This window comes from Schistocerca piceifrons, chromosome 1 (genome assembly GCF_021461385.2).
Source record: "Schistocerca piceifrons isolate TAMUIC-IGC-003096 chromosome 1, iqSchPice1.1, whole genome shotgun sequence".
NCBI lineage: Eukaryota > Metazoa > Arthropoda > Insecta > Orthoptera > Acrididae > Schistocerca > Schistocerca piceifrons.
In genome coordinates this window covers 898,360,929-898,388,369 of record NC_060138.1, presented here as the reverse complement: position 1 = coordinate 898,388,369, position 27,441 = coordinate 898,360,929, and the positions used below count along the sequence as shown (strand labels likewise).

Sequence of the window (27,441 nt, the reverse complement as noted above, 5' to 3'; positions counted from 1 at the left end):
AAACAATATAATGGTTACAGTTTCACTTTTGGCCACTGACTGTCTCATACTGAATACGTACTTTAACTTGATACTGACAGCATGGTGATTAATTAATGAGTGTTGTCCTCCAGCTGATTTATAACATATTGTCATATAGATGCTTATGTTTTGGTAGATAAGCACAGATTAAGGCCTTGTGCCTATTTACAGAAGTAAATAATATGGAAAATTACAATTTGTTGAAATATAGAGCTATTACATTTAGATACTAAGATAAAAATTACAAAGAACAAAGACACAATAGCCCTTGATATGAATTTGTTTAACCAATAGCTGTAAATTAGAAAATGGCAGAATTAATGATAATGTTTTGTTGGAGAGCAACTCATTGTGGAAGGGGATTCCCAAAATTTGCTAGACATTCTTGAGAAAGTGTTATTTTCTAATCAGAATAATTAACAAACAAACAAGTTATTTTAGTGGAAATTTGCATTTTTGTACACAGAAAAAAATCAGGACGATGAAACTGTGTTACTGACTTTTATAAATAATTGCATTTTAAAGTTGGAAATTATGGAACATCATACATTTGAATACAAATAACTTTTGAAGTATAAAGTTTTTGTTGAATAGAGAAAAATGGGGGCTTTCTTATGAACTGTTCTAATTTGAGAAACAAATAATTTCCAGCTCATCGAAAATTTCACCTTCCCATGTTTTGTGTGTGCAGTAAATCACTAATATTTCTCAAAATAAAATATTTCCCATTAAACTAATTATTCTATAGTTATCAGTAATGAAGAAATTACACAGTGAATAATAAAGTTTTATGAATGCCTATTTGCATAAGGAATTGGATGTTTAGAGTACCCACTAGGACAAAATAATATTGATGTCGAATGGTATAAGAATGAATAGGATAGTTCCCCTTTGTTGTGTTACACTTTGTGTACTTAATTGTGTACCACTGTTTTTGTAAAATTAATGTCGTCTATTACTTTCATACACTATAGTTTTTCTCTGTATTTATGTTTGCTTTTTTCAGCTGGTGCATCTGATTGCCTCTCTTTCTGATGATTTTGCAGACATGTTTATACATCCTGCTAACTGTTATAGATCCCAGTCATGTAAATGCATACCATCTTTTCCTAGGCAGTTTTAAATTATAAATTTGTTTGTGTCTATGAACACTGCTATCACAATATTATTTAAGACACAATTTATCTTGCAGATGTATTTATAACTCACTAATTTCCTTTTTATAATGCTACAAATTAGTACTTAAATGAGGCAGGTTTTTAGCGAATGTGTCCCAGTGTGTATAAAGACACCTCTGTATCTATGTTTGATTTCAGAGTCAGACTGTCGTACATTATCTGGTTTTGACTTTCCAATATTTCTTGAGCTGTTGTGTTCTATTTCCAGGTCACATACAAATTTTCCAGTTTGGAACAATGACATTTGTCAACAGTGAATGACTTATTAATATAAATGCCATTTGGTTATCTTGCATAGTTGCAACACTGCCTTTCCTTTCACTATGTGTCACCAACTTTCATTTATATTTTCAGAATTTTCTCTTATTGGGCTTTGTGCAAAAGCTTCTGAAACCCTGTATATGTTTTTGTGTTCATTGTTCTTACTAAGTCTGGGAACCTTTGGAGTGGCATAATAAGAAAGCAATTTCTCTCAACTTGGATGGTGGTGGATTTACAGGGTGGAAGAACATTTAGGATGCTGGTACAGTTTGATAAGCTTCATGCCTAGCCATATTAAAGGCAAAATTCAACTATGGTATGGTATTGTCCCATTTCAGTGGCACCTCAGAATGGTAAATAATAAGAGCAGTGGCCGGCTGTGGTGGCCGAGCAGTTCTAGGCACTTCAGTACGGAACCATGTGGCTGCTACGGTCACAGGTTTGAATCCTGCCTCGGGCATGGATGTTTGTGATGTCCTTAGGTTTGTTAGGTTTAAGTAGTTCTAAGTCTAGGGGACTGATGACTTCAGATGTTAAGTCCCATAGTGCTTAGAGCCATTTGAACCAATAAGAGCAGTCTTAGAGTTCCTGTTAACTGTTTCCACAAAAGATGGTTGAGGGATAATAGGGGATGGTAGTTTCTTGATGGATGCCATTCTAAAAACAAAATCTGTGGAACTTGCGAGACACGAAGGCTGAGCTGTCATTGCTGATGAGAGTGACAGAAGGGCCAAAGATAAAATAATTTTACTAAGATGTTTTGTGCTAGTCCGTGCGGTTAACCCCCCCACTTGGCATCAACCATTCAAAATGCAAGGAGGGTCCACTGCTACGAAAATATAGTGGTATCCTGCCTGAGTCTGGGAAAGGAGACCAACATTGTCAATGAAAATACATTCCATAGTATGTTCGGCATGGTTGGAATTCAGCAATCCACTCTTACTTCTCCAACTTTGTTTTGACAACTTACATTCTCAGCACTGTCCAACCATCCTGTTTATATAAATAAAGAGCAAGTGCCACATTGCATGTTGTTTGATCTTCTGTATGGTTTTATAAGTGCCTAAGTTGCCACCTAACAAACACTGATGGTAATAATTAAAGATGGCTGAAATGAGATCCCGAGGCAAACAAATTTTCCAGTCACCATTGCCCTTCAATTGCAAATACACAATTCCCGTATAAGCTGGTACCTGGACACTTCTTCCCCAGATTGAAAACGCTGTTTGATATGTAACAGCCCCTAGGTCAGAATCCTGTTGTTGTGCGAGATCACCAAACAACTCGGGCACCTCCATCCTGGTTGAACATTCAACGAACCAAAGTTTCCTCATCACCAGACACAAACATATGGCTCAGCATGTCAGCCAGCCTTCCCACAAAAAATGTGCAATAAACCATGGGTAGCGAACTGCTGCCTGCTAACTGTATAATATATGGTAATCACGGGTCACAACTGTGTAAAATATGAATAGCCAGATATCTGAGGTACACGTCATAAATCAATAAAGGCACCGAGGTATCAGAATCAGGAAGACCACACACTGATTCGTGATTAAGACTTGTGCAAGCTTAGGGGAAGGTATGCAAACTAGCCGCACTTAGGTGATCACAGATGTGAGGAACAGAGATAGCTCCTCGGCATCTGTTTGTCCTCTGGTGTCAGCCGTTTTGCACAGATTTACATTTTCAGTAATACAAGCACGCAAAATGCCCAGGCTGCCTGCTATGGAAACACTGTCTCTTACTGTGAGTGACCTTATTAGTAACAGTAGTCTTATCAAGTGGAGGAAATCCACCTTCCCTAACATGCTCATGTCTAGCATCAGCTTGAGCAACCCCAATGACATCAGAAACCAGATGCTCTAAATCTTGATAAGTGATAGGCCTTTCCAAAAACAAAATGTGGGAGCGATCCTTGGAAAGTTGCACATCAAATGCAAGGGCGGCAGTACACACGCCCCACATGTAATCCGTTAGGGGTTCCCCAACCTGCTGTACACAAAACAAATATTCGTTAATTAACTCATTCGTGACTCAAGCAGACAGTCTTTGCTGAAGGATCATGGAGCATAGCTCACACAGATCACCCTTACAGGCCACGACATTACTCACCATATCAGTTAACAGACCCTTATGGAAAGGGTAACTGATTTGGTGTACCAAATCTGGTTAACGGTATCTTGGCAAGGTTATCTGTGCCCTTGATAATTCTAAGAAATGAATTGGGAAGTTTGGCAAAACATGCATATTTCGTTGGACAGACTGTAAGTCTCTCCTAAACACTCTTCTGCTGGGCCACTCCCCGCACTTTCGCGGGACCCTCGGTCCTGTTCTAAGCCATTTAGCTTTCTGTGCACAGACATTACTGTGACCAATAATTTATGCACTTTAGCCTTAGAGAGGACATCAGAAAATAAGGACCACAAGTCTTCCACTCAGCTGAACAAATGTGCAATCTGCGCTTCCAGACGTAAAGTTTGTGCGTGAGGGGGAGTAGTATCAGAAGGGAATTCAACATTTTTATGTACGTCTACCAAGGAAGTTGAGCAACTCGCTAGCATGGTATTCACCTAGCCTATATTCTCTTCCATGACGTGCATGGGAAGCATGACTGCTGCACAGACACTTGCATAACTCACTGACGTCACCGTCCTCAGTTTGGCCCCATAATCACAACTCGTACTTGAACTGCTCTTTCCTGAGAGTCTCCACTCTGGTCACAGTACGAGCTTCCATGTTGCATAGTGTGCCTGAAACAACGATCAACAGTGAGCAGTTTCCAAGTAATAACATATAATTTACAATAAACAAGAAAATAACATTAAGAAAGAAAGAAAAAATACGATGTTCAATGAGAGGAGGATAAGGCCAGAACATAACCACACTATAGCTACCAAAATTGACATGGGCAACAAGAGCTTATATCTTAGGACATCAACCAACAGGATCTAGAGGAAGGGCTGAGGGAAAACTATTGGACATTATTTGTTGCCAAATAATCCCAACAATACACTTAAAAAGGGCATTAAATGTGAAACACTGGGAGCAGAACAATTCAGATACTGTTTGAAGGTTATTCTTTTCCCTAAAAATTACCAATTCATCAAAACATTAATTTTTTAATAATTTACTTCGGAACTCATACCGAGGCCACACGTGAGGTCAGGGCTGAAACCTGCTGATAATACAGCAGACCACAGACATATATATCAGGAACCCCCCCCCCCCCCAAGCAACAAGAAGCTGGGAGAGGATAGGTAATGCACTGCAACATATACAGCAAAGTTCTCTTGAGCAGTGAACAGATTGTATAAAGCCAAAGCCTGTGCCCCGGCTCAATAAGAAATCCAATAACTAATATTAAGTTACCCCAAAAATTTTAAAAACATTTACTCTAAACATAAGCCAATTTCCCCATGAGAGAGAGTTGAGGACGTACTGCAAACCCTTTCAAAATCACATTAAGAGAAAATGAGGGAGTGCAGAACAACAAAAATTGATAAACCAAGTGAAAGGCCAGCATCCAGCTGCTTCAAACACAACCAGCAGCAGGGAATGGAGACAAGCCAATGGAGAATGTACAAATAGCGCTCACCATAACCACAGGGAAGCTGATCCGGGCTCTGTTCATGACCAAGGAACCCGAAGAAGGCACTGACTCAGTGCCCAGCAAAATCATGCTGTGAAAGTATCCCAGTCACGTAGTGCAGAAGCGGAGACGACCGCACAATCACACCATATTCTCTGGGAGGAACCTGGGTACTGCCAAACAAGGACAGCTAGAGCAGGACCAGCTGGCCCAGCATGAAATGTCAACAGCTGCATTGCACTGCATGGAGAGTGCCAACTGCCATCACGCACGCCAGAAAAATGATGCATTAATGATGCTGACCAATTGCTCTCCAGGAAGCCCCTATGTTTCACTGGACACACCATCCACCGTAACTGCCCAGTTCCAACTATCCCCTTCCTTTTCGTACAACCCACTTCCTCCACTCCACCAGAGAGAAAAACAAAAACCCTCTAACTGTCAGACATTGCTCAACTTGCCAGGCACGAGCTATTGAACTAGGCGCACAACTCGTTAGGTCCAATGATACGTGATTGCATCATGTCTTATATACTTGCATTTGTTCAACTTCTAGCTAATTCATTAGTTTGCCTGTGATGGTGAGCTCATAACTCCTTACAAAAATGCATACTTTTACATTCTGAAAACAGTCCGTGTATGATGGAATGTAGCTATTTAATATTTTTAATGCAATAGGTTGCTTTGTAATTCTGGTAAAATTTTTTGCCAGCTTTCATTACGTCACTGCTATCTGAAAGGTGCTGTTCAGACTTTTTTTAAACACTGCACAGAATCTTTAATGAAACTGTATAATATACAGGCCATATTTTCAGGACAGGCCCACATTCTTATAGTAATGTGTGAGCTGTTCAGAATACTTCAATTTTGAATTGACGAAATTTGAAAGACAGTCTTAAGTTATTAGCCACAATAAAAACTATATATTTTCACAAATACATAAAATCAGATCAGACAGGATGTAACCTGTACAAAATGTAAACAGTTTCATGAATTATCGTATAAACCAGTATGTATTATATGACAAATATACTGTATTTTAACTAAAGTGAAATAATTTTGTGATTGAAAGGAAACATTTTTGAAAGTGTTTAAAGCCTTTTCAGTTGTTTCTGTGAGTGGACGATACTTACTTGAGGAAAGTTGTCTCCATTTATTGCATGTTATTATCACTTCTTCCATAATGCAAAGAAATAGAATTATTATGAAGTTGGTTGCTTATTTGTGATGTATGTATTGAGAAACAAATACAACTCATTTCCAGACAAGCTCCAACAGATTTTGACATGGAGGAAGGTATCGAGATGTTAATTGAACGACTGGCTGTTCCAAATTTGTGGTTGCAACCTTCTGTTATTCCTACAGATTATGTGAAGGAGCTACCATTATGGCGGTTCAGAATTCCTAGTACATCAAGGTAATGAAATAATTTCTTACAAACATAGTCTGTCCTGTACAAAAATAAATTATTTAGAATACCTGTGAGAGAAAAACGACCACATAATGAGGAAAAGAAACTTGTGCAGATTTCTCCTGCTAGAAATACTCAAGAATGCTTGATTCTGCATTTTTAATCATTGTTCATTGAGAAAGCATTTCTTCTGAAAAGTATTTATATTAGAAAGACAAGTACTGAGTGTTTAATTTTACTGAAGTTTTAAAATGGGTACCATTATAATAATAAATTTTGAATATAATTTCATAACTAGTTAGTAGATTTTGAAGAGATACAAGTTTGGTTACTGTTGAGAACCATGCTCCCACTGCACTGCACTGCAAGACAACCAAACTACACAGTTTTATCTTTTCATTCAATTTAATAATTGTTTTGTACATTTCAAAAATTGTACTTATTTGGGGATATTGTTAAATGAATGGATGTTAAATTTTTGTATTCATATAAAAACTGACCAACATTGGAGTGCACAACTGTAGAAGAGAAATGGAATTATCTTTGGAGTCGTCTTCTGAATCAGTCACCTTGAACTGATCAGAAGGTGAATGTGAGGGAGAGACAGGATGTGGATGATTTCTTTGGAACAGAAAACTGTTCAATCACCTTTCATAATAAAACTGAAATTTATTTAATTTCATAGTTACCTGATATTAGACAGAATTTCCACACGCGTTATTGAATTGTCACTGTCTCATCGCTGAACTGTGAACTGTTTTACATTGGAAATTAAGTGTTTTTTATTGTGTTTGCAGTCAGTGTCACCTTAAATTATAATATTGGTCCAGTCAGGCCATATTCAATCACACTCTGTGTGTTAATTACAATGGAAAATTAATTTCATTTCCAGATTAATAATTTGTCAGGAAGTCCTGGTATCCCCGCAAAAAACTGATTTTTACCTAGTAATAAAAGTGAAATGTTAAGGAACTTTTTAACATTTGAAGATTTTTTTTTAATGGAGCTGTTACATAAGTATAAACAAAATAGTGTATTGAGTTCTTACAGTGTCTGTTGCTTGGTCATGCCATCTGTGGAATGCCCACTGGCCTTGGAGAGCTTTGCCATCAGATTTGTTTTTAGAGCTACCAGATCAATATGCCATTGCTTTGTTGCAAGTGCAGTGTTCATTACAAATCACTAAAAAGTTTCCAATTACAGATTGCTTCAGTATATGTTGAAGACACATGCTACGTCTATTTCATACGATTGCAGTAGCTGATGTATTTGAGAACTCCATTTGCCATTTGAAAAATTTAAAGCCTGTCCATGTAGAGAACTGTTTTAATGCAAATGTTCTTAAGTGAATATGTTTCACATCAAATTACTAAATGAATTGGCTTCTCAGATCAGCTATGAGCACATTATCACCATATCTTTTCCAGACCAAAATTTTATTATTGCTCTTGTACTAACATTCACACTGCGACTTAAGAAAACTGTCTGCCCATTAGGGATGAGTCAGTAATGTGGGTCATCTGATTCAAATGTCTTATTTGAAATGTGTGTAAATTATACAGTCATGGCAAAGTTAGTCAGAGTTATTCTTGCTATCAAAAAAGAAAGCTTCTGTTATGTGCTTCTTATCCATTGCCTTACATAACAGCTCAACCGTATGCAGCGATTGATGGATTGTGCTGTGTTCTATGTGGAAGCCAAACTGCTCAAGTTTGTTGTTAAGGTACTTAAGTGGTAAGTCAAGATCTTTCTACAAGAGTGTCAAAAATGAAATAGCAAGCTAGCTTTGGGGAAGGAGGGAGATTCTTATTAGGTCTATCTACGATTACTAACTGGTCAGTTTTTGGGGCTGTTTGAAAGATGTGATAAGGCACTGATTGGAAGTTGTCATAGTTGATTGCAAGAATGAGAAGGGGCTTTTGGTGTGGGACAAGGTACTTATTCTATAAATGTGTGGTGTAACCATACAAGACGTACTGTAAAATAAGAAATAATTTTATTGATGTACTGCTTGCTAGTGGTGTCCAGAGGGCGCAGTATATCAATGATCTGTCCTGTCGCCATTATTATATGTGGACCTGAGGAAGGCAACAGGATCAACAGCAAAATATTATGCCCTCTGGATGCAAAAAGTCTGCAGCACACCCATGGATTATTTTGTCTTCAAATACACTGGGAGAAACTGGAAGACCGTTAATTCTGGTGTTACCTTAATTTCCCTTGGTTGAGCCACTTGTTGAGCATTTCTAATCGCATGCCTTTCAGTCATCATTGTCAGTTCTGCAAGTTCAAAAATGTGAACCCCAGGAACATGTGAGTAATTCTGCTTTATATTTATCTAAGTAAACTAATCTGTTTTCACATTGGTATGGGATTTGCCTTGAGTTATGTGTGATCTTCCACACACAATTTATATGTAACTATCCTTCTAGAATTGTTTTAGTATGTTCGTATATTGACATTTTTATATTCAACTGTTTAATTTTGATAATATGTACACATTTGCTATTTATGGTGATGTTTACAAAGTAAATCAGTGGAAGTGTCATCCTTCTCTGCAGCTCTGAAAATACAAAGTGCTGCAAATCCAATAACCAGTTGCAGTTAAAGGTTCTTGACACTCACTGTGTTGACTCTCCAGAAACAGTAGCACGTATGATGGATGGTGAAGAACCAGGACCTCATTTTAGGGAGCCAAACTTGCCTCATCAGAATAATGAATGCAAATGTGTACCTGCTGCAAGGTAAATATAACTACCTCACTGTCATTGATATAATGCTGATTTACTTCACACTACAGTTTTTATTTTCTTTGTAACATATGCTTTTTAAATGTATTACCAGGGAAGAAAGCTCAGAAAGTGAGGAAAGTACAAGTGCTTCTTCTCCTGAGGAGAATACCATTTTAGGCACAATGGGTTGCTGGTGGGAATCAGTTCCGCCAGGAATGTTGTTGGCTTTGGACTGCGCTGTCTGTCTGGAACCATATGCTGATGGTGCAATACTTTGTGGATTGCCATGTGGACATAGCTACCACCAGCCCTGTATATTTACTTGGCTGTCAAGGGATAACCATCATTGCCCTGTCTGCCGTTGGCCAGCTTATCGCAACAAGGTGCATCATCCTCATGCAGACTGAATAACGTTGCAAATGGAACTTTCATTAAGGTACAGGGTTATATACGTGTTTACTCTCATTAATTTAGTTTCAATCTCTCTCTCTCTCTCTTGCTTCTATTTCCATTCAAGTGACTGAGTTATTTCTCATATAGCTTATATTCTACTGGTGGTCTAAGAGAAAGACACTGGACTTGTAGTTGGGAGTATGATGGTTGAAATTCCTATCCAAGCATTCAGATTTAGATTTTTCTTAGTTTCCTCTAAATCAATTGTCACAAGTGCCAGGATGTTTCCTTTGAGAATAAAGTGGCAGACTTTCTACCCCGTCCTTCCCTATTCCAAGCTTCTGCTCCAACTGTAATGAGCACATCATCAACAACATGTTAAAATGTAATTTTCCTTATTATCCTGTTTGGTTTCCTCAGATATGCTTAATGACCTTTTAGCCATATGTTCTGGATTGCAATTTATTATGAGGTAACCACATCTTAACAATAAATATATATGTGTCAATGTTTTCCACGCCCATTTACACAGAACTGTTGCTATCTCAAGCTCTCACTATTTTGAACTACTTGGAAGAAACTGATGTAGCACTATTACACTATTTTATTCACCATAAGACTCAATTCTGTATTGGAATTATGTCACGAAAAATATCTGCATCTACACCTGTACTTCGCAAGCCACTATGAAGTGTTTGGCAAAGGGTAAGTTCCATTGTACCAGTTACTAAGGTTTCTTCCCATTCCACCCATATATGGAGCAGGGGAAGAATAATTGCTTACAGTCCTCCATGTGTGCTGAAATTAATCTAATTACGTCTTCACAATCCCTACAGGAGTGATACGCTGGGGGATTGTTGTGTATTGTTAGAGTCACCATTTAAAGCCAGTTCTTGAAACTAAGTACGGAGGCTTTCTCAGGTTAGTTTTCATTTTGTATTCCCAGTTGAATGTTCCACAATTTTCGGGAGCATATTTCTTCATATAAACTTCAAGCTCACTTTTGTTTGCAATTAGTTTTGCAGTTGACTTTGATAGTTTGTATCTCAAAATGTCACATTTTTATTTACATACAAAATAAAATCATGTGAAGTATTTAATAGTCTAAAGTCAGTGTACAAATCCAGCATATGCTTCTGTTTTGCTCATATTGGGTACCATATAACTAGAATCCCTTGTAACATACTTGGATACAATCCAGGCAAAACCTCGGAAAGAGAGAGAAAATACACTAAGGTAAGTGTTTTGTTAATTTCCTTTCTAGCATCTGATGGTCCAATGAATGTAACTGGCAGTTGCTCATATGCTATTTGGCCGATATGATATAGCAGTCTGACATGGTTCTTGCATTGCTACCTGACTACTGTGGGGTTTGTTGGTAAATATAACATTTGGAAAGCCAAATTACAACTTGACAGACAAAAATAAATTATTTGTGCCACTCTTTCATAGCCTCACAACAGAATTCAAGGCATGTTCAGAAAGTAAGTGTGCTAGGGTTTTATATTTTTTTAGAAAAAGTGTATTTGCAAAAAAAGAATTACATGATATTGTTGATACACTTGTTGACAATTTTTCCATATAATCGCCATCCCGTTCAGTGCATGTGAGCTCCGGCACAAGCCTCGTTATGCCCTCCTTGAAGAACTCTCTTGCTAGTTCCTTCCCCCACTTTAGAACTTCTTTCTGCACCTGCTCATCAGGTGAAAATTTAATTGCACTTTATGTGCCTTCAGGGGAGGTGGAAAGATGACAATCTGAAGTCGAGGGATAATGAGGCTGGTTCAAAACAACCAAATGACTCCAAAATCACCTTGATGGCTAAGGCTATGTGAGGATGGGTGTTGTTGTGCAACAAGCACACTCTTCTTGTCCGCATTCCCCTCTTTTTATTTTGAATGCTACTCTTGGGTTTTTTAAGTTCTTACAATATCACTGTGCATTGATGGTATCCCAAAGGCAGAAATTCAACAAAAATTATTCGTTTTTGATCCCAAAACACATAGGCCATGATTTTTTGCCCAAAATTGTGATTTTGCATTTTTTGGAAGATGGGGAATTGGTACGATGCCACTGTGACAACTGTCCTTTTGTCTGTCATGTCATGAGCCACTCACGTTCCATCCAGAAGCATAGTAGAGCTCAGAAAATCCTTACCTACCAATTCAAGTCGCTCAAGAAACTTGCTGGTGCTGTTGACTGATTTTTCTTGTGCTGTTCTGTCAGCTGTTTTGCGATCCAACTTGTGCACAGTTTCTGGTATCCCATCATTTCTGTGAGTGTCTCATATAAGAGAGTTCTGGAGGCTCATGAAAACACCACAGAAATTTTACCCACTGTCAATTGACTGTCTTCACAAACAGTTTCCTTGATTTTTTTTGCACCAAGTCATCTGTCAGAATGGAAGGTCTTCCACTCCTCTCTCTGTCATGGACGTTAGTTCGATCTCCACTAAACTCCCTACACCACTTAAATACACTTGTTCTGTTCACAACACCTTCACCGTAAACTGTTTTGATTTGTTAAAAAAATGTTGGTGGGTATTTTTCCTTCAATGAGTAGGAAGCCGATCACAGCATTTCAGGCAACTGTACACTACAGCATGAGTTTATGTACTACCATGTTCCTGCAATGTTTGCTATGGTCAGGAGATTGCTCTCTACCATTCAGTGTTGCCAACCCTCAAGAAACTAAAATCACTGCTGGTTATGGATACACTACTTATTTTTTGAATTTACTTCATATATAATAAAGTACCAAAACAATTACAAAATGTTGCTTGATTGCGGAAGTTTGAATCTAGATCAGTTTTAGAACTCTACCTGTTACCTCCTTTTTATGAAAGTATAAGGGGAAAAATGCAATATGAACATACAAATACAGGATCACTGCACTGAATGACGACCATTTCTGTGCCCCTTGTGCAGCTGCCAAATGAGCTTCAGCGAGTACTTCCACTATACATATATTCTAGGACACATTTTCTGTGCATTACCTTCCAAGGGTCGTGAGTCAGTGTATTAAAGTGTTATAAACTACAATGTGACTCCTTTAATCTTAAATTGTAAAGTCAACTGCACTGAAACACCTAGTTTTCATAATTCATTAAGTTTTTTAGTTCACAATTAATAGGTACCTAAGTCTAATGCAGCTCTTGTAAGCAGTGCAATTGTGAGTACGGAAATTGCTCTCCTGGAAGCCAAGTGAGTTCCCTGCCTGGTCTCTCCAGGCAACAAAGAAAGGAACAACACTGTTGTGGCATCTCACCATAATAATATTGTGTCATTCCATCAAAACAATGTGACATCCCAACAGTGCAGTGTGAAAGTGAATTTTCTGAAGGAACACTTGCAGCCAAGGATGCACAACAGATCTGAAGCCATTGAATAGGGAATACAGCAGAAGTTAATCCAAAAGTCAGTGACACACTGAACATAAATTCAAGCCTTCCTAGGAAACTCGACAGAAATCTGAAAATTTGCTGCCACAATGTCCAGTCCTTACCCAATAAAACTGAAGAATTAAAAATTCTGCTAACTAATGAGGCCAGTGAGCTCTCAGTAGTGTGCCTTGCAGAACACTGGGTTTGCAATGCTGTAGTGAAGTTATTCGCTGTGAGTTTTCTAGTTCCGTGAAACTACTAGAGAACGAGTGATAAATGTGGTAGGGTAGCTATCTTCATAAAAAAAAGGGTATTGAATCTGATTCACTATTAACCCTAAAGGAAATAGCAGCAGACAAAGTCTTTGAAAGTGCTGCAATAAAACTTAAAAATTACAAATCTAAATCTCATTACACCTATAGTTTACTTTCCCCCGTCCCCTTTCAGTAATATTAATGATTTAATTTTTTTATTTATTTATCATATTTAATTTTTCAGGAAAACCCGCAGCTGTGTCAGTTATGATTTAAAAAATAACTGCACTAGTTACTCACTTTTTTATGCTTAGCACAACCAGTATAAAAAATTTGTTATCATTTTCAAGTGTATTTGTTTCCATTAATATGTTGGTGATTTCTGCATGTGTGATTTTGTGCCTCTTCTGCATCTTTTTGAGGTTTGACTGCAACTGGAAAATCAGACAAAGTGAATCTTTGAGTGTTTTTAAATGCTAATGTTAGGAATGATAGTTTTTCTACTTACAGGTATTGTGCCTCCTCCGTTACACAGTATATCACCCACATGCAAATCATCACGTGCACTTTTTTTCCCAAAATGAAAAGATATACATGTTTATGAAAACAACTACTGTTATTATATCCAAGAGAAATATCTTGGAAAAAAAAAACTGATTCAGTATCTAGTTTGTAATTAAGAATTTTTTCTCCTTGCTTTTTGTGGTGAACAAAAATTTCAAGCTCCTCCATTAAATACATTGTATGAGATTTGTGGAAGTTGTAGAGCATCTTAAGATCTCCTTCTGTGTTTTTGAATGGGTATCCAGTGGTTTTTATGTGTGTTGCTACAGTTGATTTCGTTTGGTTGTGTGTGTAACAATTGATGTGTTCAGTGTATCTTAATTTGACAGCTCCCTCCAGTTTTCTATGTAGTAACTTGAGCAATTTTTACATGTTATTTTGTATATTTCTGAGTTTAATTTATCTTTTTTTATTGTTTAAGGTGTGAACTAATTTCTGTGTACTTTGTTGTTTGTGGAGAGAGCTATTTTTACTTTGTGACCTAAGTAGATTTACTATTTTTTTTAGAACTGTTACCTATGTGCAGCATACTAGCCTTACATTTGATTGTTCTATCAGTTCCTTATAAAGAGCCAGGAATTTTCCTTTTGTGTTATTTGTCTCAGCATTCTGTCTATCACTGAGCTGGGGAAGTCACTGGTTACTTTAATTTGCTTAATGATGGTCAATTATTTCTCAGTGTCCTCTTTATATACTGGAGTTTTATTTGCTCTGTGTATCATCGATTTGTATGCAACTTTCTTGTGTACGTCTGGGTGATGTGATGTGACAGGGACTTTGTTTCTGGAGGTTGTCTTTTTTCTGTATACCTTGAAATTGTGCCTGTTGTTTTTGTTTTCTGTGCACAAATCTAGAAAATTAATGCTATTGCTTTTTGTATTCAGCTGTGAAATTTTTCCCCTTGTGTACATTATTTAACAAATTTATGATGTTATTGGTGTCACCTTTGAGTAAAATTAAGGTATCATCTACATACCTTTTGTAGTATACTATTTTTTTAAGCAGGGTTGTTGATAATTGTTACCATTGAATGTGTACTTCTTGTAGTTGAGGATTATTTCTAGTAATTCTAGACATTCAGTGATTTCAGCTTGTGAACAGTTTTTGTGCTTTAATAATATTACAAAATGCATAACCGGTAGCAGAATAAATATCATTATCACAGACAGCACAGTGTTATGCATTTTGTGAAATTTGTACGTGCTGTTGATCAGTGTCTAAACAAGATATTCAGTGCTTCAATAACTTTTTCTCAACTACAATTACTTTGCATTTGGTAGTAACATTTATCAACACACGGATGTGCTAGTCATGTGCTCATCCATATCTGGCACCATAACAGACATTTTCATAAACCACCTAGAATTGAAAATATTCAGCAGCCAGGAACGCTGCTTAAAAAAAAAAAGAAAAAAAAAAAATAGTATACTACATAGGATACATCAAACAGTGGAAAATCCCGGATGAATGTAACAATAAAATGAAAAGGAAACTTGTGACTCACCATATAGCAAAGATGCCAAGTCGCAGATAGGCACAACAAAAAAACTGTCACGAACAAAGCTTTCAGCCAGTAAGGCCTTTGTCAAAATACAGGCGCGTGCGCACATGCACATGCACACGCGCAGCGCGCGCGCCCCCCCCCCCCCCCCCCCCCCCCCCACACACACACACACACACACACACACACACACACACACACACACACACACACGACTCCAGTCTCGGGCAACTGAGGCCACACTGCGGACCAGCAGTGGAGGAGACTGGGTGGGGGTAAGGAGGAGGCTGGGGTGGGGAGAGGAGGGGGAGCGATACTAGGGTAGGCGTGGGTGACAGTGAAGTGCTGGTGGGGAGCATGGAGGGACAAGGTGGAGAGAGCGTAGGGCAGCTATGTGCAGTTGAGAGGTTAGGTGGAGGGCAGGGGACAGGCTTGGGGGGGGTGGGGGGGGGGGGGGAGATAGCCAAAAAGGAGAGAAGTAAAAAGGCTGGGTGAGATGGTGGAAAGAGGGCTGCCTAGTGCTAGAATGGGAACAGGGAAAAGAGGGGGGGGGGGGGGTTGAGGACAATCACTAATAAAGATCAAGGCCAGGAGGGTTATAGCAACATAGGATATAAAACAGGGAAAGTTCCCCCCTGTGCAATTCAAAAAAGCTGGTGTTGGTGGGAAGGATTCATATGACACAAGCTGTGAAACAGTCATTGAAATCAAGGATGTTGTGTTGGGCCGCTTGCTCAGCAACAAGGTGGTTCACTTGTTTTCTGGCCACAGTTCCTCGGTGGCCATTCATGTGGACAGACAGGGTGTTGGTTGTCATGCCCACCTAGACTGCAGCACAATGGTTGGAGCTTAGCGTGTAGATCACATGACTGGTTTCACAGGTAGCCCTGCCTTTGATGGGATAGGTGATGTTTGTGACCGGATTGGAATAGGTGATGGTGGGAGGATTTATGGGACAGGACTTGCATCTTGGTCTGTTACAGGTGTATGAGCCATGAAGTAAGGGGTTTGGAGTAGGGATTGTATAGGGATGGACAAGTATATTGTGTAGGTTCGGTGGATAGCTGAATACCACTGTGTGGGTGGGAGGATAGTGGGCAGGAAATTTCTCATTTCAGAGCACGACGAGAGGTAGTCGAAACCCTGGCATAGAATGTAATTCAGTTGCTCCAGTCCTGGGTGATACTGAGTTATGAGGGGAATGCTGCTTTGTGTCTGGATGGTGAGACTTTGGGAGGTGGTGGGAATGTGGAAAGAGAATCCATGGGAGATTTGTTTTTGTACGAGATTGGAAGGATAATTACGGTCTGTGAAGGCTTCAGTGAGACCCTCGATATATTTAAAGAGGGATCGCTCATCACTGCAGATGTGATGACCACAGGTGGCTAGACCGTATGGAAGAGACTTCTTGGTATGGAGCAGGTGGCAGCTGTTAAAGTGGACATATTGCTGGTAGTTAATAGGTTTGATATGAACAGAGATCCTGATGTAGCCATCTTCGAGGTGGAGGTCAACAGCTAGGAAGATAGCTTGTTGAGTTGAGTAGGACTAGGGAGAGAAGCTGTTGAGGTTCTGGAGGAATGTGGACAGGGTGTCCTCACCCTTGATCCAGATCGTAAAGATGTCACCAGTCAATCTGAACTACATGAGGCATTTAGGATTCTGGGTGTTTATAAAGGATTCCTCTAGATGGCCCATGAATAAGTTGGCATAGGATGGAGCCATGCAGGTCCCCATAGCCATACGCCATGTTTGTTTGCAGGTAATGCTTTCAAAGGAGAAGTAATTGTGGGTGAGAATATAGTTGCCATGGTGACTAGAAAGGAGGTTATTGGTTTGGAATCCGTCAGGCATTGGGAAATGTAATATTCAATAACGGTAAGGTCATGGGGCATTCTGGATGTTATTGTAAAGGGACGTGGCATCAATAGTGACGAGCAGGGCACTGTGTGTTAAAGGGACAGGAATTGTGGAGAGTCACTGGAGGAAATGGTTAGTCTCTTTTATATAGGAAGGCAAGTTCTGGGTAATAGGTTGAAGGTGTTGGTCTACGAGAGCAGACATTCTCTCAGTGGGAAAAGTAACCAGTCACAATGGAGCATCCTGGGTGGTTGGGGTTTTTGGACTTTAGCATGTAGAAGGTAGGAGTGTGGGGAGTGGTAGGGGTGAGCAGAGAGATGGACTCTGGGGAGAGGTTCTGGGATGGGCTTAAGGATTTGAGGAGTGACTGGAGATCCTGCTGGATTTCTGGAATGGAGTCACTGTGGTAAGGTTTGTAGGCGAATGCATCAGACAGTTGGCGGAGTCCTTCTGTCAGGTAATCCTTGCAGTTCAAAACAACAGTGGTGGAGCCTTTATCCAGAGGTAGGATTATAAGGATTTAGATGGTGAACTGCAGTTCTTTCTGTGGGTTTAAGGTTAGTTTGCATGTTGAGGGATTTGAGAGGGAACCAAATTCATATTCTGGAGGAGAAAAAAACCTTGTTTCACAAAGTGCCTAGCATCCAGCGCACTTTGGGTCTATCGATTACTCGTACGATTTTGATGTGCATCCCTGTTGGTTTTTGAACCCACTCTGTTAAGTTGATTTCTGAATGAATCATAAGCCGTGCAGTCTTGGGCGACTTGTCACGGTTCGCGTGGTTGCCCCCGTCGGAGGTTCGAATCCTCCCTCGGGCATGGGTGTATGTGTTGTCCTTAGCGTAAGTTAGTTTAAGTTAGATTAAGTAGTGTGTAAGCCTAGGGGGCCGATGACATCAGCAGGGGGAAAAAAAAACAAAAAAAAAAAACATAAGTTTATTTTTGAATTTGTGCATAGTGTACGTGATGCAGGCAAAAGGGGGACCGGGCTATACAAGCTGAGTGGAGTAAAGCCAAGCCAATCGCTGTCTGATTATGTGGTTGATTGGGGTTTGCGAATGATCAGTGTTGTTATAATTACTAGGGAAATCCATAGTTTCAGACTACCAGAGTGGAAATAAAAGACTAACAGGTAAGAAAGATTACGTATTATCTTCTCGGTGTGTCCAGAAAAATGAAATTTTGTCAAATTTTTGGCCAGATCGCTACACTAATAAGGGCCAGTTGTACAGTCCCTGTCTAGCAGCCGCGTAAGTTCTATTCTGGAAGTAGCGCGGAAAATGGTTTGTACGAACATAACAATGCCTACCCGGACAATAATCAGGGATAGCTAAACCGGTGATTCTGGCAGGGTTAGTGAATTTAACCGGCGAATAAGTTTTGACAAAGGCAGGACTAGTTCCAGAATTAGTCATGACAAGATTGTTTATTAGAACGAGGAAAGAGAAGAAACGGGGACATCACACAAATTAGGGAAGAATATGACGATTACAAATTTATATAAAAATCTCGAACTACTAATTTTCGATCTCATGCTCAAGAAACTTGAGCGTATGAATGAAATTTGAAACTATTTTCTAACATAAAGCTTTTTGCTTGTAGTAGGCCTAAGAGGCATTTTATGTTGGTCTTCATGTATTATATTCTGTTGTATTTTAAAAATTACCATTTGGGGCAAAACAGTCTCATTTATTTGGTGTGTGTTACAATGCCGTGTTAGAAAGGCCTATTTTGTTTTATCTAGCAGACAGTGACAAAATACACGTGATCAGATAGAGAAACCACACCAGTCTTGGGTGTTGTTGTTGTTGTGGTCTTCAGTCCTGAGACTGGTTTGATGCAGCTCTCCATGCTACTCTATCCTGTGCAAGCTTCTTCATCTCCCAGTACCTACTGCAACCTACATCCTTCTGAATCTGCTTAGTGTATTGATCTCTTGGTCTCCCTCTACGATTTTTACCCTCCACGCTGCCCTCCAGTACTAAATTTGTGATCCCTTGATGCCTCAAAACATGTCCTACCAACCGATCCCTTCTTCTAGTCAAGTTGTGCCACAAACTTCTCTTCTCCCCAATCCTATTCAATACCTCCTCATTAGTTACGTGATCTACACACCTTATCGTCAGCATTCTTCTGTAGCACCACATTTCGAAAGCTTCTATTCTCTTCTTGTCCAAACTGGTTATCGTCCATGTTTCACTTCCATACATGGCTACACTCCATACAAATACTTTCAGAAACGACTTCCTGACACTTAAATCTATACTCGATGTTAACAAATTTCTCTTCTTCAGAAACGATTTCCTTGCCATTGCCAGTCTACATTTTATATCCTCTCTACTTCGACCATCATCAGTTATTTTACTCCCTAAATAGCAAGACTCCTTTACTACTTTAAGTGTCTCATTTCCTAATCTAATTCCCTCAGCATCACCCGATTTAATTTGACTACATTCCATTATCCTCGTTTTGCTTTTGTTGATGTTCATCTTATATCCTCCTTTCAAGACACAGTCCATTCCGTTCAACTGCTCTTCCAAGTCCTTTGCTGTCTCTGACAGAATTACAATGTCATCGGCGAACCTCAAAGTTTTTATTTCTTCTCCATGGATTTTAATACCTACTCCGAATTTTTCTTTTGTTTCCTTTACTGCTTGCTCAATATACAGATTGAATAACATCGGTGAGAGGCTACAACCCTGTCTCACTCCTTTCCCAACCACTGCTTCCCTTTCATGCCCCTCAACTCTTATAACTGCCATCTGGTTTCTGTACAAATTGTAAATAGCCTTTCGCTCCCTGTATTTTACCCCTGACACCTTCAGAATGTGAAAGAGAGTATTCCAGTTAACGTTGTCAAAAGCTTTCTCTAAGTCTACAAATGCTAGAAACGTAGGTTTGCCTTTCCTTAATCTTTCTTCTAAGATAAGTCGTAAGGTTAGTATTGCCTCACGTGTTGCAACATTTCTACGGAATCCAAACTGATCCTCCCCGAGGTCCGCTTCTACCAGTTTTTCCATTCGTCTGTAAAGAATTCGTGTTAGTATTTTGCAGCTGTGACTTATTAAACTGATAGTTCGGTAATTTTCACATCTGTCAACACCTGCTTTCTTTGGGATTGGAGTTATTATATTCTTCTTGAAGTCTGAGGGTATTTCGCCTGTCTCATACATCTTGCTCACCAGATGGTAGAGTTTTGTCATGACTGGCTCTCCCAAGGCCATCAGTAGTTCTAATGGAATGTTGTCTACTCCCGGGGCCTTGTTTCGACTCAGGTCTTTCAGTGCTCTGTCAAACTCTTCACGCAGTATCTTATCTCCCATTTCGTCTTCATCTAAATCCTCTTCCATTTCCATAATATTGTCTTCAAGTACATCGCCCTTGTATAAACCCTCTATATACTCCTTCCACCTTTCTGCCTTCCCTTCTTTGCTTAGAACTGGGTTGCCATCTGAGCTCTTGATATTCATACAAGTGGTTCTCTTCTCTCCAAAGGTCTCTTTAATTTTCCTGTAAGCAGTATCTATCTTACCCCTAGTGAGACAAGCCTCTACATCCTTACATTTGTCCTCTAGCCATCCCTGCTTAGCCATTTTGCACTTCCTGTCGATATCATTTTTGAGACGTTTGTATTCCTTTTTGCCTGCTTTATTTCAGTCTTCCAGTCTTGGGTACTATTCATATTAACAGCTTACACAGTATTAGACAGCGATATTTCGATTTTTCATGTAGCAAAACATTTGATGAACTTGGATGAGGTAATAGATCCTTTCCCAGAAAGGAAAGCACGCCATGTAAAGCTGTAGCAAGATTAGAGATAAAATGATACAAGGAGCTAAGGATTGAAGAAATTGCTTGTCTCTTGTCTTTACTCTTTTTGTGTATCCTATATTTAATTTTATGTCACCCAAAACAGGGAGTTATTAACTAACAGGCAATAAAGGAGTGCCAATTTTCTGAAGAGTTCTTGTTCTCCGGATTGCAAATAATACCATCCAATTTTTTTTAAGAGGGGCAGGAGAGGCACCACAGGACATTTTAATTTCCACTGTCCTGAATATAGTTTGATGGCATCCAGTACAAAATATACACGTTTCAATTCCACGGAGCGAAATACAGTGACGTACAATAGAAAAATCCTGTGCGAAGCGGGGTGGCACTGCACTCTGGCACACTTAAGACCAAATAACATGTCTTACATTTCCTCGATCATATATGTTTTAAGTATCAGATCTTCAGAAAGATGTGCGCTACAGAATGAAAATAATTTGAAAATTCGATTTTTTTCAAGTTTTTGACGCCGTATCTCAAACCCCCGAGGGAGGGGAGGGGTGCGCCACTATCTTAGTATTGCCACGGCTCGGAAACATCGTAGATCCGAGGCTGATGCGCGAGCAGTCAGAGTTATAGTGGGGAAGTGTGTAGTCTCCACGTGACCTCTTCATTTACTGCTCTCACATCAACTGAAAACAAAATAGATTTCTGTGGCCGGGAGCTATCAAGTGAATTAAAATACATTCACATAATTACAGACGGCTAATATACTTTATTAGGTTTCAGATTGTATTTTATTTCCACTTTTCTGACAGCCATACATTAATCGCCTTGTAGAACAATGAAGTTATTTTTGTTGGATTGCTAAAATAAATTTGGTTTTTATCAATCTTTGACACTGAGTCAGTCAATGTGTTTGAAACGAAGTGTTTAGTTCCACGGTATTGGCTAATTTTAACAGCTCTTTGCATTCAAGTGCAAGTTTCATCTTCTAGCATGTATGGCATTATGCCATAATAAAGAATCAAACATGAGTTAATACAATACTTGGTACACCAAGAAATTTAAATCCCGCAACCCAACTGAAAAGATTAACATCAGGTCGAGGGCCTACTTCATTGGGAATCTGGACATACGGATGTGCTCTTTTAAGTATGAACTTAAAATGTGCCATTTTAGTATGCTTCACAAAATTCCGATGCTCTTGGAGTATCCTCTGATGTCTTCTTTCTTTTATGAGATAATGTAAGATCTTTAGATGTTTTACACGTATGAACATATGGGCTTCCTGCATCATAGCAGCTGTCAAAGCGCGGTGGCACCTGTTATCTGGCGCTTTCTGACGACTACTGAAACGAGCCTATTTATCACAGGTTGCAGGAAAATATTGCGAATGGTGTGAAAATCGTTACTTTCAAAGTAAATTTCCTTTTATGCAAGTTGAACTATGTGCGAGAATGTACGATGGATTTCTTAAATCACAGAGTGTTTGATGACGAGCCATTTAGAATTATTTTGAGCCCAGAAGATCAGACATTCATGTCGTTATTATGAGTAAATTGATGTAGTGCTATGGGAAGCTCTCTCTCCTCTGCGGTAGCTAATTTATTTGTGGAAAACTTTGAGGACAAGTCACTGGACTCGCCTAAAAATTTTACTGGCACATTTGTGTGATATTTTTTGCGCGTGTTACATTTTAAGATATCTCAACATTATATGTGAAAGCTTTGCTTTTCTTGTAGCAACACTATGTATATTAACTTAGAACATTAACTTTTCCTGTTTGTGTATCCGCGCTACATAATTGATGTTGCTATTAGCTGACTACATCACATGTCCTATGGGCCGTCCGCCGCCGTCATCGGCTGGCGGGATCACGTGACCTGAGCTATGACTGGCTTACAAAAACGCATCGCTATCTTGATTAAAATGGTTCAGAAAGTAACGTACAGTGTTTGGTGGAATTAGAATTTACACTTTCGTAATACTAAAATATGCAGCGTACATGTTGCTGCACATCAAAAATCTTTCCAAAAGGAGTTTTCTTCCCTGAGTTTCGTTTTCTAAAGTGCTGGGAAATTCTACACCCATGTATAAAAACATAATCATTCAAAGGATTGATAAGTTTTACAGTTCCGAGGGAAAATATACAGTCACCTAATAACACGCAAAAAGTGTGTTTTCATCTGGGAGAAAGTGTGTTTTTAACCGGGAAATCTGAGAAAAATCCGGGAATTTTTTTTCCTTGTCCACGTATACACCCTGATAATGTACACAAGAGGGAAAATTTCACAGCTGGATACCACAAAAACAATAGTATTAATTTTCTACTTGTGCATAGAAAACAAAAACTGCAGGCCCAATTTCCAGGTATACAGAAAAAAAGACCACTTCCAGCAACAGGACGCATGCCACATCACGTCACCCAGATGTACACAAGAAAGTTGCATACAAAACGATGATACACATAACAAATAAAATCCCTGTAAATAAAGATGACAGAGAGAAATTAAGCAGATTGCAGTAACCAGTGACTTCCCTTGCTCAGTGATAGACAGAATGCTGAGACAAATAACAAGAAAGAAAGAAATTCCTTGATCTTTAGAAGGAACCAATAGTACAATCAAATGTACCGCTAGGATGTTGTATGTAGCTAATATTCCTCAAAAAAAAAAAAATAAATAAATAAATAAATATGTAAATAAAAAAAAAGCAAATCCACTTACGTCACATAAAGTGAAAGTAGCTTTTTCAACAAACAACAATCTGCAACAGAAATTAGTCGACACCGTAAACAACAAACAAACAAAAATTACATTCTCAGATTCATGAATGTACAAAATAACATGTAAATCTTGCTCAAGCTACTATATAGGACAAACTGACATGAATTTTCAAATTAGATACATGGAACATATCAACCGTTACACACACAACCAATTTACGAAATCAGGAATAGCAACACACTTAAAGACCACGGGACACCCATTTGAAAACATAGAAGATCTTACGATACTCTATTACTTCCACAAATCTCATACAGTGTATTTAATGGATAAGCTTGAAATTTTTGTACCCCACAAAAAGGAAGGAGAAAAAATTCTTAATGACAAACTAGATAGTGAGTAAGTTATTTTTTCAGATGTTTCTCCTGCATATGGTAACTGTAGTCATTTTGATAAATATGTACATCTTTTCATTTTGGGAAAAAAAATGCAACTGATAATTCAGTAATCAATAGTGGTAAAAATACATTTTGTAATTGACAACCTAATATATATAATGTAATCCAAAAACAGTGTAACACCTCTAACTATAATGTCATAATACCCTTGTAGCATGTTTTATAAACAAGGAGCATGATGATTTGTGTGTGTGTGTGTGTGTGTGTGTGTGTGTGTGTGTGTGTGTGTGTGTGTGTGATATTCCGTATAATGGAGGAGGTCCCATACCTGTAAGTAGAAAAACAAAAATACCATTTCTAACATTAGCATTTAAACAACTCAAATATTCATTTTGTCCTATCTTTCAATTGCAATCTAAACTCAAAAAGATCAAGAGAGGCACAAAATGACACGTGCAAATGTCACCAAACATATTCGTGTAAACAAATGTGCTTGAAAATGAAAATAAATTCTTTGAACGTGTTGTACTAAGCCTCAAAAAATAAGTAACAGGTGCAGTTTTCATTATTTAAATAATGACATCTTAATGATTTACTGCAGAAATTGGACTTGTTTTAAAGCAAAATTAGCCAGTGGAAACATAATGTAATTATGTGAGGAGAATTTAATATTGACTTCCTTACCAAAAATAAAAAAGGGAGACACTGCTCATTCAAAATCTTACAATCTGTGTGATGTGGTAAATAAGCACATCACAATAACACCTACATCCAAGATAGCCTCAGGTGAGATTTTTGTAAACAGAAATAAACTTAGCACAACACTGCAAAAATACAGTGCAGGATTCAGTGATCACCAAGCTCTCATATGAAATGTCTTTTTAAACAAAGATACCTCAGATGCCGTCCCACCTAAAACTTTCCAAAGTTATTACAGTCAGGATAATTTAGATGAAGGAAACAGCCTCCTAAGTAAGGGAAAGTGGACAGCCATATATGCAGTAAATGATGTCAACAATAAATTTAAAATATTTTGTTACAATAGCCCAGCATTTCAAAGAAGTATTTTCACAGAAAACAATGAGGGGCACAACAGTTGGATTACACGACCTATAAAAACATCCTGCAAAAATAGCACAACAATTGGATTACACGACCTATAAAAACATCCTGCAAAAATACACTGCAGTGAAAAAAGTCATGGGATAGCGATAGGCACAAATGCAGATGGTACTAGTATCCCGTACACAAGGTATAAAAGGGCAGTGCGTTGATGAAGCTGTCATTTATGTATCATGTATCTCATGACTTTAGTCACTTCACTGTAAGTTATGTAAACATATTAATGACTTGCCCAACTACTCAGGTGCTGTAAAAGCTACACGTATATCCTAAGAAGTGTGCTAAAACAGTCTAAAATGGTGCACAATGATGAGTACATTGACAAATCTAACAACAAAGTCAAAGTGATTCAAAAATGACATAAAAGGCTGAAACCTGGCTTGTAATTAAATAAACAAATGGCAGTGTGTTCATTTAAAAATTATTGTATGACTGTTGCTCAGCAGCATCAAAAACTGTTTTCAGCAACTGTCGTCAAAAATTGTGCACGCACTTTTGCTAAACAGCAAACTCTCTCTCTTTGCCTGTACATTCAGGCAGGTACCTTCCCAGAGTCACTGAAAAATCTCAAAAGTAATTCCTGTTTTCAAAAAAGGTGATAATAAAGACTTGAACAACTGTAGGTCTATCACTATTTCATACTGCTTCTCTAAAGAAAAAAAAAATTATGTACAAATTACTGATGGGCTTAATTTAAAAAAAGGGGGGGGGGGGGTGGGGGTTATACTGCATATATCACTACATGTGTGCAGAAACATCAGCTCTACAGAAACAACTTCATGTGACTGCATTTATATGGTACTAGATCTGTTAGATATAAAACAACTAACTGCAGGCATATTTTTTGATCTGTCAAAGGTTTTTGACACAGTGGATCACAAAGTACAGATTGTTCGGAAATTCCCATTACAAACTTCTAGGACTTGTAGAGGGGAGTGAGAACATAATATTTTTAATAGGGACACATGTCCGGAAAGGTACTGTTTCTGTGCTACAGCCATTTTGAAAACATGTATGCTAGGTATATATGCAGAGGGTAGTTGTGGGTGGGTGGTTATGTGGTGGAATCGTCTGGCATGATTTGACATATTTCTGACCTCGTTCAAGCCTTATCCAGTGTCTGTGATTGTTAGAGTAACATGGTTCAGTACACATTTGCTGAAGAACCGACACAATCCTTCTGAATCGTGAAGCTCATGGTAATGGAAGAGCTGCTCGTCACCTTTGTCAAGGTTGTTCTCCACAACATCCAACTCCATCACATAGCCTTTTCACCACAATTATGCAATGGCTTCGAGAAAGGGTACCTTTACCGCCAGCAGGTTTGACCATGGTGCTCCAAGGAGTTACTGGATCACATTGAAGAGAACCCATCAATGAGTACATGAGCAAGTTCTTTAGCTATTAATATGTGGAACAATGAAACAAGTGATGTACTGAGTCACGCCTAATCAGTTACTTGTAAAAGTGGTTGTGTTACCAACATATTTTCAAATGGTTGTAGTGTGGAAACATGTTTGCATGGTCTGATGAATCCCAATACATTCTTCATCATGCCGATGGGATGGTGCGAAGCTGTCGTCGTCTAGTGAACCTATTCACTCCCTTCTACAAGTCCTAGAACTTTGTAATGGGAATTTCCAAACACCCTGTGTAACAGATAAAAACTGAAATGTAGCCTACCAGAGGACTTGCATACAAATGGATTACGTTGTTCTTAAGTAATGGCACACAGAAGGTTGGTATGAAGTACACCGACAAACAACTCGGAGAACTCAGAATGTTATGTCCATCTCCCTAATTAAGATTTACTATCTTCCACTGAAACCAAAAATGAGCCAATTAGACTCACTTCACTAGTTGAGAAACATGCTCTCTCTCATGTCGAGGGGAGGCAAACACAAAAGGGAAGGTCTATTAACCATCAGCAGTTCAAATGTAAGGAAAGTAATGGTGCCCCCTAGGAAAATGCAACAAGGGAGAGTAAGGAACACCATGTACACTCAGTGTGTAAACCTAGGGACCTCATTCAACATGACAAAACAGGCCAGCAGCGTATGAGGGAAAAGGGCGCAACCAACTGAAGATTTCGATGCATGTTGGAACAAGCAATGCTTGTCTTCTAGGTTTCAAAGTCGTACTTGTATCATTCCAACGACTGGCAGAGAAGAATACCAGGCTTGCTCATGGAGTTTCAACGAAGCTCACAATCTGTAGCATGTCCACAAAACAGATTGTGGCACCTTGGTTCTGAGTCAAGTGGAAGTCTTGG

General features: G+C 38.7%; 1 protein-coding gene across 2 annotated transcripts in view; it reads left to right on the top strand.

Annotated features, from left to right (window-relative positions):
* LOC124716953 (E3 ubiquitin-protein ligase RNF103-like) overlaps window positions 1-27,441 on the top strand; it is a 129,004-nt gene that overhangs the window by 94,788 nt on the left and 6,775 nt on the right. For both annotated transcript variants that reach the window (XM_047243556.1, XM_047243547.1), the window contains 3 exons: window positions 6,317-6,469; window positions 9,025-9,207; window positions 9,308-9,631. In XM_047243556.1, the coding sequence (XP_047099512.1) occupies window positions 6,317-6,469; window positions 9,025-9,207; window positions 9,308-9,602 (631 nt within the window). In that variant the 3' untranslated portion in view covers window positions 9,603-9,631. The remainder of the gene's footprint in view (window positions 1-6,316; window positions 6,470-9,024; window positions 9,208-9,307; window positions 9,632-27,441) is intronic.